At 38.0% G+C, this 12,855-nt stretch overlaps 1 protein-coding gene across 4 annotated transcripts in view; it reads left to right on the top strand.

Annotated features, from left to right (window-relative positions):
• The first annotated feature begins 1,565 nt into the window (after positions 1 to 1,565).
• znf827 (zinc finger protein 827) overlaps positions 1,566 to 12,855 on the top strand; it is an 80,943-nt gene continuing 69,653 nt past the window's right edge. For all 4 annotated transcript variants that reach the window (XM_081360981.1, XM_081360980.1, XM_081360983.1 and 1 more), the window contains exon 1: positions 1,566 to 1,922. In XM_081360981.1, the coding sequence (XP_081217107.1) occupies positions 1,880 to 1,922 (43 nt within the window). In that variant the 5' untranslated portion in view covers positions 1,566 to 1,879. The remainder of the gene's footprint in view (positions 1,923 to 12,855) is intronic.

Here is a 12,855-nt window from a genome sequence, read left to right as displayed (position 1 = left end):
CACCTGTGCAGAGGCGAAGTGGGCTAATTTTGGACCTGTGCTAATTGCCACAGTAACGAGCTGCACGTGTGGATGGTTGTGAGGAGGATGGCAGCATGGCATGAGGGAGGATACAGTCCTCCTAACACCAAAGAGGTGTGAAAGAACGAACTTGTCCAACAGCATGCAGCCTGCTGGAGTCCAGCCCTGAGTGGGGAACAGCCGGCTGCTTCAGTGCTATGCATAGAACTGAGTATTGTGTGTGTGTGTGTGTGTGGGATGGGGGAAGGAGGAGGGTCTGGTTTTTAATCAAGTCACCATACAATGAGGTGTAATGGGAAAAAAATACATTTAAGCTTTTATTTGTATTATTTGATTTGATAGATTTTTGTTTACAAGAATGAAATGAAATGACATTCCAGTATGAATAACCTATTTATTCAATTAATTGTACAGAAACTCATATTCAGTTTAGAATTAAACTGCTAGCCAGAACATTTAACATTTATAGATGAAAGTATAATGATAACATGATAATAATAATAATAATAATACAAAAAATAAAGTCCCATTAGTTTATGTTAGGTAATGCATTAACTATCAATGGGTAATAACATTTGATACATTTGTTTTCATTCAATTGCTAGCCAGTACATTTATAAATGTAGAAATAAATGTATAATGGTGATAGCATAATATATATATATATATATATATATATATATATATTTAAATTAGAAAGTATTAATAATTGTAAATCTGGTAACTCTTTACAATGATGTCATATTATTCAATGTTAGTTAATTCATTAACTAACATGAACTAACAATGGACAATAAAATTTGTTACAGTATTTGTTATGATTCAATTGCTAGCCAGGACATTTAACATTTATAAATAAAGGTATAATGACATTATAATAATTTTTAAAAATCTTAAAATGATAAAATATGATAATTAACTGACCTATTATTAAATATACTATTATTTAATGTTAATGCATTAACTGACATGAACAATACATTTGTTAGGTTAGCTCAGGAGCATTAGATAATAATTTGAACAGATTCAACTTTTAGTAAATGTACTTGTAAAAAATATTTAAAAATAACTAAGATTAATAAAGGCATTAAATTATTTTTCATCGTAAGTTCACGACACGTTACCTAATACTAATGTCAACAAACTGAACCCTATTGTAAAGTGTTAAAAATGTAATTTACATCAAACTTAAAACGAATTGTTCTGATTTGGGGGTTTCTGCACACTCAGATTCATTCAAACATTTATAAAAAGCATTTATGAAAAAAAATTATAAACATAAAAAATATGTTTATTAATTTAAAATCATATTTTACATTTATATTATTACATTATGTTCAAAAAAACCTTTTTTTGTGAATTTTTTTTTTCAAGCCATTTAAATATTCATCAGTCAGAATCTATTTTATATAGTAATATAAAAAAAATCCTTCGTGGTCATTCAAGTATACACCCTGAAAGCTTGGGGGCACCTTGTCCCTTTTCTCGTCGCTGTGTTGGTCGAGCTCCTCTCTCTGTGAGTGAGAGAGTGAGTGTGTGTGTGTGCGCGCGAGTGTGTGTGTGTGTGTGTGTGTGTGTGTGTGTGTGTGCTCTGCTGTTGCTGCCCTTTGATCCCTGCATTAGTGTTAGTTAGGGGCTCGGAGACACACACTTACAGAGAGCAGCCATAGTCAAGACACGGCAACAACAACAGCACCTCCTCCTCTACTCTTCCCTGTTCCCAACAATACACTTAACCGAGGACAGCCAGGTGCACGACAAGTCCCTGCCATCAGGCTCCCTCGCTAAATTTCAATGGGGAAAGACCTTTTTTCTTCTTATCCCTAAACAAGAAGGAGAATGTGATAAAAGGGGGAAAATGCCAAGGAGGAAACAGGAGCAACCCAAGCGCCTGCCTTCACGTAAGTCGTTTTCTTGTTCGGTGCGATTTTAGCGCGTCTCCGTGTGTTTTGCGCAGTAGTTTAGGGTTAAAGAGGTGAAACAGACAAAGGCACGGCGGAGGTTATTTCTCCTTTTTTAGGTCTGTGCTAGGCAGCCATGTTGGCGATGAGGGGGCTAGCGGAGCGAGCGCACTAGCGGTGCCTTTAATTGCAGATAATCGATAAAGGTCCCGTTCCGCCTAAAGGTTGCGGCCAGTAAAGCTCGCGTTATCGCTGCTTATTTGGCGCTTATGGTCGCGCGTCTTTTCTTATATGTGTCCGCGCGAGCGAGGCAGAGACTCGCGGAAGGGAAAGGGGAGGATCTGAGGATCTGGCCGCAATAAAATGAAGGGTCAGTCGGATCAGACTGAGAGCCAGACTCAGCCTTCCATCCGTGCCCCTGCCTTCACTTAGCTCCAGCGCTATCTAGCAGCAGCCCGCAACTTAAAAATGCGCCCTAAAACACGTTCGTCCAACTTTCCGCCTTCCCCGGTCGTATGCGAGTGTGTGTGTGCGTGCGCGACTTTTTCTTTCGTTTGTCGAGCGGGATTTTTTTAAGCTGAGGTATTTTCTTCCACCCCTCCCAGTTCAGTGGGGTTCATGTCTGCAGGCTGCCTGTGTCAAAGCCATGGTCGGTCACCTGAAGTTCAGGGTTTTTTCCTTCCTCATGCAGCCATTCATTGCAGACAATCTGCGATCAATAACGCACAAAGGCGAAACGCGTTTTTCTCTCGCGTCGAAGCTCGCGTGACGGAAACCTTACGGCTTCTTACTTTGCTTTGCACGGGTTGCGCTTGGAATTAATCGCGATATTTGTTCATTTGACCCTGTGTAGCTGGATGTTAACATTGTGCTTTTATCAGCTCGCTAGTAACGGCTGTAGTTGCGTGTGCCGGCCGCTAGAGGGGACATGATGTGTAGAGTGTGGAAAACATCGATCAGAGGAATTGGCGAAATGTGGCACGGTGGCGCTTTAAGTGCACGACAGCAAGCGCTCATAATGCATCTTTATGCGTGTTTCACCAGCGAAACGGCGCCTTTTGGGACTTTTTTGAAATTCAGAGAGAATTTATTTTGCTCTCTGGAATGTTCTGCTTGAATTCTAGCTGCAGTGCATTGCAAATGTTGTCTTCTTAATGCCATGACATGTTTGTTTACCATTTATCTTAGGGATTTCAATAATGTCTGCTCTGTTCTAAGAGTAACTGTATTTTCTTCATCAGTAATTCAATTCAAAGTTGATACTTTGGACCTACTTTGATTTTACTTAAAAACAACTTAAACTTTTTTCTTTCTTTTTTTAATTAGGTACAGTGTAACCAAATGTACTTGACAATTATGTTTGGATTATTAATGAAATTATTTGGGTTTTTCACAAAATTCAACAGTGAGGAAAAGTTATTAATTGAAACTCAGGAATGCTATATAAACCTATAATAACAATATATTATATCTAATTGCTGCTTTTCCTTTCATAACATTTATAATGTCTCAATCATCAGTGTTTATGATCTACGTTATATCTACTGCCATTAATGTCATATCAAAGTCACCCACTCAGCAAAAGCTCATGTGAAGTTTGGCGGCACCCCACGCAGCCCTCTCATTCAGCCATGGAGGACTGATGTCACATTTCATTACTTTCTGTTTGCGTTCACTGTGATTTAACACCTGTGAGCAGATAGGCTTATGACCAGAACAATTCTTGATCTAAATTGATCTCATTTGCTCATGATTACTAGGCTATATACTTCCTTAAAAAGTTAAAAGTATGAGTCCAGGACAGTGGAATTGTTGTGCTGAAACTGCTTGTTTGCTCTTTCAATGTGCCTGACATCTGGTGTTTTTCTTTTCTGCGAATGTAAAAGGCTATGACATATCCTTTTGCAAGTGTATCTTTCACTTCCCTTTCTTAAGGATACATCTCTGAGTTCAGGAGTGCTTGCGTCACAATGTGCATGGGTCAAGACTCGCAATAGGGCATTAAGGCCTTGATACAGTCAGATGATCTTCTTGACAGTTAAATGTGACCTTTGGCTTGAGTGCTACAATGAAAACCACTGGGATTACAAAACCACGGCCTTTATAACAATGATGCAGACTCCTCTTCCCAGAATTCATACATTTTGTTCAAACCGCAGGTCACAGTTCACCAAACTTCCCGTAAATGAATCGCGAGGAGGGAGCCTAGGTTAAAACGCTCCTGCCTCGTTAAGCAGTTTTCGTTGGATTTCCACTCCGAGGTGTTGAGGTCGCCTGAGGTTACCTCTTTTTCTTCTATTCTGCTGTTCTTTGTCTTACCCGCAGGCTTCCATTTTGTGCAAGTATATAGCCCGTATCATTCTTTCACCCTGACCTTTGCCATCAGCTAAAATGTCTCCCCATGGGAGCCGGCCATTTCCATTATACACACATGATCTTTAAGGTTATCTGCATTTGCAAATGGAGGAATTGGAGCATTGCACTGATTTCAGCTCTCCATTACAGACCGATGGCAGAGTGTGTGCAACTGGGTGGCTCTCTACCTTACCGTAATGGTGGGTCACTGGCTCCTTTCCACTCATCTATGATTATAATGACCTTGGCTGGGCCTGGGCTTGAAAACATTGGATTAAGGGGAAAGGAAAATGAGGGGAGGTTTCCATTTCGCTCTTGGCATCTGATTTGTAGGGAAAAACTGCCAAGAATACCCCCTCCTTCTCCTCCTCCTCTTCTTTCTTCACTGTGCCCCACCAACTTGATCAGGCTCTCTCACCGGTGTCTGCCCATTTGAGCTCAAGCGAATAATGATACACAGGCTTTCCTCTCAGAAATGAATTAAAGGGCAGAGGAAGGGTGGTGGATGCTCTCCTGAACAAGTGCTTATACAGAAAGGGGCTTCAGCCAGGCATGCTGAACCAGAACATTTAGATTAATTTGGCTAGCTGGATCGCCTGGCTTTCATCACAGGTGTAGTCTAGCTGTGAGTGCTCAGTCAAAGGCACTGTGGTGACATAATTAAGACAATTTTTGTACTCGGTTCGATGATTGTAACGGACTAGGCTCATCAAGTGGAAGATTCGAGTGGAATGTGTTATTAAAGAATTTGCATCTTAAAAAAGACCAGCCACAAAGTAGCCTGGTATCGCCTTTGATAAAATAGTATATTTTTGAGAGCCCACAGACAAATGGTCTTGAAGCCAAGCTCAAAGCTCAATGGGAAGGATCACTTACTCTATTGTGCCAGAGCTATATCTTACTTTTTTATTTTTTAAATCATTCAAATGCTTTGATGAGGTTTTGACATTACAAGAATGACTTGGATAGTCTTGGTAGCATCAGTAAGAATAGGTTTAAAATTATGTAATGTTTTTCATCATTGATGTTTGAATTCTTGGTGTTTCTTTTATGATTATATAAACTTTCCAGCTTTTATTGCAGAATGCAGATTCTCCTTATATTCAATGCATTTCATATGTATGTGTGAAAAATGTATAATATTTAAAAATGATTTTAAAATTGAAATGAAATGATTTTTTAAATATAACATTCAATTGGAATGTTTTCTTTAAATAGCATGCCGTTCAAAAGGTTTTTTTAGACTTTTATTCAGCAAGGATGCATTAAATTGATCAAAAGTGATAGTGAAATACTTATAAAAATTCAATTTCAAATCAGTGCTTTTCTTTTAAACTTTATATTCATTAAAGAATCCTGAAAAAAAATGTATCACGGTTTCCACAAAAATATTAAGCAGCACAACCACTGATAAGAATAAGAAATGTTTCGTGAGCTGCAAATCAGCATATTATAATGATTTCATAAAGGACACTGGAATAATGCCTGCAGAAAATCCAGCTTTGCCATCACAGGAATAAATTAAATATTTAAATATATTAAAATTGAAAACATTAAATTGTAATAATATTTCACAGTTTTACTGTTTTTACTATATTTTTTGATCAAATAAATGCAGCCTCGGTGAGCACAAGATACTTTTTTCAATTTTTTTAAAAAAAAATTTTAATCTTACCAACCCCAAAAATTCGGAATGGTTAGTGTAAGTTTGAACTTTACATTCATAATGTAAATTTAAAATGCATACGTTTGTAAATATAATTTCTTTTGTGTTTGAAAACATTGGTAGTGTAAGCAGGAAAACCTGAACCTGGCCATCTTTTTTTCTAAGCCCATAGTAAATTCAACATGCTCACTTGGTAATATGTTTCCCGTAACTATGGGACACACCTTTTTTCCGTATGCTACATGAAGCACTATAGACTGTGAATGAAAAAAGTCTGAAGTTCCGAACACAATGTTTTACCCACCCAAGTCTCAATCAAAGCCCGTGTGGAATAAAAGTGCCTGAGCTGGGTAACGATTTTCCGCATGTTGACAAGTCACAACATGGAGATCTACAGCTAGGAGAGCAGCCCTTTGGCTAGTGGCGGCCCAGCACTGAGTAATAACCAGCTCATAGCAGGCATTCTGTTGGCAGTGGTTCATAAGGAACAGCTCGCTGGTTCATCTGGGGAAAGGGTGGGGGGAGCTGATGGAGAGCTCCAGGCACTTTCCTGTGTTGTTGTACCACACAAGTGCATCCATCCCCTCCAGGACAGACCTTTAACAGGCTGCTAACACTGGGTCACACCACACAAGGGATCGAACAGACAGGTCCGATGCAGGCCCGGGCTGCAGAGCTATGCCAAACTGTGATTTGATTTATGAGTCAGTACTCTGGGTCTGTCTTAAGATGAGATGAGGCTTACTGGGCAGAATCAAAGAGCAGTCTGTTCAGTTGACAGGGAATGAGAAGAGGCAAGCCGCTGTCATTTTTTAAAACTGGGTTTGAATTGTCATAACTTAGACGAGGCCTTGGAAGCGAGGAGGTCAATAACACCTGGAGAAAGTTATACGTTAGCATTCCCATTCATCTGAATGGCTGCTGCTCGGCTGGCGTGTGTAACCCCCCGCCATCTTTGCTCATTGTGGTTCGTTTTCAGTGCCAGTTCCCTGAGCAGTAAACACCACATGCCTTATCACTCTTGAGCCATAGAAAACTGACGACCAGGGCTGTATGATTCAGTCAAAAATTCATATTCAGATTGTTTTGTCTACTACTGCAAAAAAAGTCTGAAACATGATAAATGTTACCTCATAACATGTTGCGATATCAAGGCAAAAAGAACATGAAGACATTACATTCACTGTTGTTATACCATGGTCTGGGTGAATACTCGATTCTGATTGGCTGCAGGGTGTCCATTAAAAAGTGATAATGTACACCTAGGAAAGGCGTCCCGTCAATTTGCCTGATGACAGTTCTAAATGATTGCGCTGGCTCAAACTCAATGATCAACTGCTGCGGTCGGGTCGCTGTGGCCACGTTGCTTGGCAACGCCTGTATACGGGAGATATTAAATAGTGCGCTCGACTTAATAAATAAAAACCCTCACGATTTTTACTCTAAAACACATTAAAGTATTATTAATTGATTAAATATTTCTTTCTTTCGTAAGTGACCATGGTATAAGCGGGTTAATGCCCTTCGAGGTGTCCATTGTCAGGTATTAATGGACCTCCGCTGCGCGTCGGACGGTTCACGCCTCGCCGTCGTCCATTAATACCTGATAATGGACACCTCATCGGGCATTAACCCTTACTTATTATATCATAATAGTATAATAATATACAGATATTATTATACTATTATTATATTACATTGGTCACATTTTTTGTTAGGTGGCCTTAACTACTATGTAATAACATAAAATACCTGCAAGACTATGTATTTAAAATGTACTGTAACTACATGTTATTCTGGAAATTTCTGAAAAATTCATTTGAGATATGGTTGGGTTTTTGGAGTAAGGGTAAGGTTAGGATTGGGGTTAAGGTTTGGTTTTGGGTTACAGTTAGGGGTAAAGTTAACAGTGTAACAACAAAAGTTAATTTAATGGAAGTACTTTAAATGTAATTATCGTGCACCAACATGTACATATTTAATAAGTATTGTATCAAATGTTTAAATGCATAGTTAAGGCCACTTAATATAAAGTGTGGCCATATTATATTATATTATTAATAAATTAGGAGAAAGATATTACTAAGGCTCAAGCATCCCGTGACCCAATAGAGCAGCGCATCGGCGCTACATCCTCTAATATTTTTATCTAGACCCAAACGTGATCCATTCTAGCCCTTTCCGCTCTGTGTTCATGGCTTCTCTCTCCCACTGAAGATGTAAAGCGCCACATTAAGAGCTGCAGATGAAAAAAAAGACAAAATTTATTTTATTTTGCTAAAACGCTGCAGAAAACAAGAATGCAGCAAATACAATTATTTTTGTCTTTATATAGATGACTCCGACCATTTAACTAAACCAGGGCTGCATTTCCCATAAGCATCGTGAGCCCAAGTTGATCGTGAAGACCATTGGCACCAATGTTGTCTACGATCAACTTAGCTCACGACGATTTTGGGAAATGCAGCCCAGGTTTGTGACAAGTTAACGTGTGGCTCCTTTAGACGTTTTTTTTCTTCATACATTTAGCATTATTAATCAGAATATTAAGAGCATTTCATAATAAACAATGTTATAGTTTGGAAAGTTATTTAGAGATGCCCAGGGAAGACGAAATTCATTCATTGTATCCTCATGATAAGAGTTTTGATTGTTAGATCAACAACAGATGCACGTTGTTTGTTTTTAGTAGTTTATTAATTTGAGAAAAATATAAAAATGGTCCATAATTTTCTTAAGAGGTAAACCCTGTACCCCTAGTATGTTTTTTCAGTCCCATGGCCTTCTATGTGCCATTCATGTAGGTTTAAATAAATAAAAAATAATAATAGCCTGATAAAACATCTGATATTACCTTTTTATATATTTATATGTAGTTGGAAAAAGTTACTTTTTTTATTGGTGAAAATTATTTGACATCCCTTTGGCTCTCATGGCCATAGATTCTCATCGTTGATGACTATTTTGAATGTTTAGGATTTTTTCTTTTACAAAGTACTACGGCTACCCCGATAGAAATGTATAACTGTTCCAAAAAAGTATTGTCCGGACCTCCGTTGGGAAGGAAATGTAGAGACCGGACCTCTTGGAACTTTATTGAATACCCTTGCTATAGAGGATAAGCGGTTTGGAGCATGGATTGATGGATGGATGTTACTATAATAATAATAATAGTCATAATAATAGTGGTTCAACGGATCACAAAACTCACGGTTCGGATCATATTACGTTTTTTTGAGTCACAGATTGGATAGTTTTTCGGATCGGCAAGGAAAAAGAAACAACTATTTGGGGGTGGGGTTAAATTTAATGTAACTTTGCTTTCCATTTATTACCTAAAGCACATTTTAAGTAGCCTGGCTCCGCCCTCCTACGTACTTCCGCTCAATTTCATTTTCCTTCAGTACTACGTCTGGGACTGCTGTATATTCTTAGGTTTCCAGAAATCAATTTTTTGTAGGACCAATCAGCGAACAGAGGGAGTGGCTGAGAACGATGACGTTGATGTAGTGCGTCAGTTTGAGTTGGAGTAATGGCAGCGGAGAAAGATGTGAGAAAAGCTATTCGGTCCGTTGTTGCAAAACTGCCGAATATACAGAAGTTAAAGCCGGAGCAAGAACAATGTTTGCTAAGTTTTGTTGGTGGCCATGATGTTGTGGCCCTCCTCCCCACGGGGTTCGGGAAAAGTTTGATTTTCCAGCTCACTCAGCACTAGAAGTGCCAGAATTCCATAACTACTAGAACTGCCACAAGCGGTCATTTTGATCGCTATTCAAAACTCTGTATCTTTAATGATAAATCCCCAATTGAGAGATTAATGCATTTATTGTATTAGGATGTCTTTTAAAAACAAAACAACACCAAACTGTACATTTAAACAAGTTTAATTATAATTTATAAATAAATAATATTCGTAGATGCCCTGAACAAAATGACGGAGATGTTTTCATGTTTCCACTGTTCGATCGCGCCCGCCGACACACACACCATATTCCAGCATTGCAGCCTGTTCATTATAGCCATAATAAAATATAATAATAAAATAGTCAACCTAACATATAAAAATTCCACTGCTCTGTTTCTCAGTACTGGTAGGCTACAATTCGTACCATTTTATGCGTGTGAAGAGGATGATTTTTTCCGTCGATATTGGAACGTGAGTGAAGTTCAAAGCCTATATGATAAAGAATAGTTTAGCATCCAAATACATCGCAAATGTTGAAACATTTTGATTCTAATTAGAGAGTTACGTGAGCCCAACGCCGCTTACTTTCACTTTCGCGTATAAAGCATTTCATTTTGGCTTTAGTTATTTTTTCATTCTTGTTCTGTTCTGAATATCATTACATTTAAATGATTTGTTGTTGAATATGTTTAGTGTATTTTTTACCACATTTTATTGTTGCGTATATTGGTATAATAATACCGCGAAATTCAGTGCGGTCAATATGACCGTTTATGGCCGAAATAGGTAAATATGTTCATTTGTTTTGTTTTTTTTTTGCTTTATGTGTAATTTACATAGGTAATTTATATGAAAAACATTTTAAATGAAAATACAGACACTTTTAGGAAAAGTCAGGTACCAGCAGGATTGTATTTATTTTTTCAACAAAGTTATTGCAGATATAAAATTCAAAACGGTAAAAATGACTGGCAGTTCTAGTGGTGAATGTGTTAGCTAAGGCGAACGATAGGGATGCAAAGCCGATAGTTGTTGTCTTCTCCCCTCTTGTTGCACTAATGGAGGACCAAGTGAAGGAGGCAGAAAAGTTGTTTCCGTATCGCGCAGTAGCCGGTGATCACTGTACAGCATTTGCGGCAGATCCGAAATGACCGCAGCGGCGTATTGTTAATGATTAGACCCAGCTTCGACAGTTGACTGAATACATCACTGTCCTTATACATTTTGAATTTGTAAATGTTTCCGGCCGGTTTCGGCGCGTGACATACGTCACGACCACACGTTAGCGATTCGCTATGCCAGATCCTGAGTGACTCTGGGCAGATCCAATAGTTTTGAACTTTAACAGAGAACCCGCCTACAAGGAAGTAAACGTTTCTCAATGGAGAGATTCCAGACTCTCTGTACAAATGAAATGTACGAGAGTCTGGTAGAACCAGGCTACATTTTAAGTACTTTGGTACCAGAGCAAAAACTACTAGCCTAACTAATGTATTTTAAAACATTATTAAAGGCAAGTGAAAACAGTCAGTAAAAAAATAAGAACAAATACAAGCATAGATAAATACAATACAAAGTTACAAATAAAGTAAGGTCTAACTAGTATACATGAACAAAAATGTAATAATTAGGCCTAAATGTAAAATAACACTATGGTGTTCACTATATAAATTAAATTTAGATTAGTCTTTGTTAAAGCTGTGTTTTGTTGTTTGATTAACTTTATTGACAGAAAGCAGCAGGCTGACAGCTTAAGACCGAATGCACAGATCCAATATAATGATACACATCTGGTTTCTTTCTCAATTTATTCTTAGGTTCACTTAAGACATAACCGACTCTGTTTAGGAGACTGCTTGCGGAGGTATTTTGACTTAATTTTGAGTGTATGTGTTCGTTCAAGTGCAAGGAGACGCGAAAGAGAAATCAATTCGGTGTTTGCATGTTATCTGAAACGCACGCGTCTGTGTTTGCGGGCATGCATACACAGAAACAGGACACGAGTACTGAATAGAGTTCTCTTTTGCCTATTCTTGCGCTGGAATGGTTTAAAATTGCTTGAATGTGTAAACTATAAATCACATGCAAATCATAAACGTTCACTTAATGATGGTTAAACTTTGCAATTAATCCACGAATCAAATGCGTACCGAACCGCGTGGCCTGGTCCGTATTGATCACAGATCAACTATGATCCGTTTAACCCCTAATCATAATATCATTATATTGCATATTTTAAAGGTACATTATTTTGTATACTTTTGGCCCTCTAGCGGTTAAAAAACAAAACTGTATGCATTTTGCGGAAGGACATTGTTTTGGTTGTGCTTCTGCTCTGAGTGACTGAAGATGAATATGATTCTTTCTCATACTATAGAGATTATCCTACTGCTCATAAACATTCACTACGAGGCTTAAGAGATATAACATGGAAAGGATATCAAGTTGACTAGCTGAAGACATTACTGTAGCTATACCCATATAAACACACCTTGAAAATAAATTCAAGAAAAGCGCTACAACAACCAGAAATTAAATGACCCTTAACAAAATATACTGCTTTTTCAAAATATACAGCTTTTTCAATTAACTCTGTTAGAGAGCAACATATGGCAACTACTTATCTGTTCAATAAAATACCTTAAAAACTTGTTGTGTTATAAAATCTCCGTCTCCATCTCATCTCAAAAAAAGTTACATAGTGTGCCTTTACTTTTAATTTTACACTATAATAGTAATATTGCAATAGTGCAATATTTCTGTCTTAAAGGAGAACTCCGGTCAATTTTAACATTGAGCTAATTTTTTTTGGTAAATTTGGAGTGCTGTCAATACAGAGAACAGCGACAAAAATCGGTGTTTACCTGTATTTACATCCTGTTTTTGGTCAAAGTCCACAGTAATCGATTGTCGAGTTCACGCGCATGATAAACCTATGCATGTGAACTCGACAATCGATTACTGTGGACTTCGACCGAAAACAGGATGTAAATACAGGTATGTGCGCTGGCTGAAATAACATCATTTTTATTAATATCTTTAACATCTACTGCAGTCAGATTCACCCGTGATCACTCTGAAGGAATCACTCACATTAGCTGTGCACTTGTAATGACACATCAAGGATGTTAAGAGGCTAAAAGCAGGTTTAGTACTTGCCCTATTGAAGTCAACAGGGTGCAAATTTTAAAAAGAGGTTAACATGGTGTAGGCAACACCGATTTTTG

The sequence above is a fragment of the Scardinius erythrophthalmus genome (genome assembly GCF_964197995.2).
Source record: "Scardinius erythrophthalmus genome assembly, chromosome: 3".
Taxonomy (NCBI): Eukaryota; Metazoa; Chordata; class Actinopteri; order Cypriniformes; family Leuciscidae; genus Scardinius; species Scardinius erythrophthalmus.
Note: the sequence above shows the minus strand (reverse complement) of the source record. Positions and strands in the feature narration are given on the sequence as shown.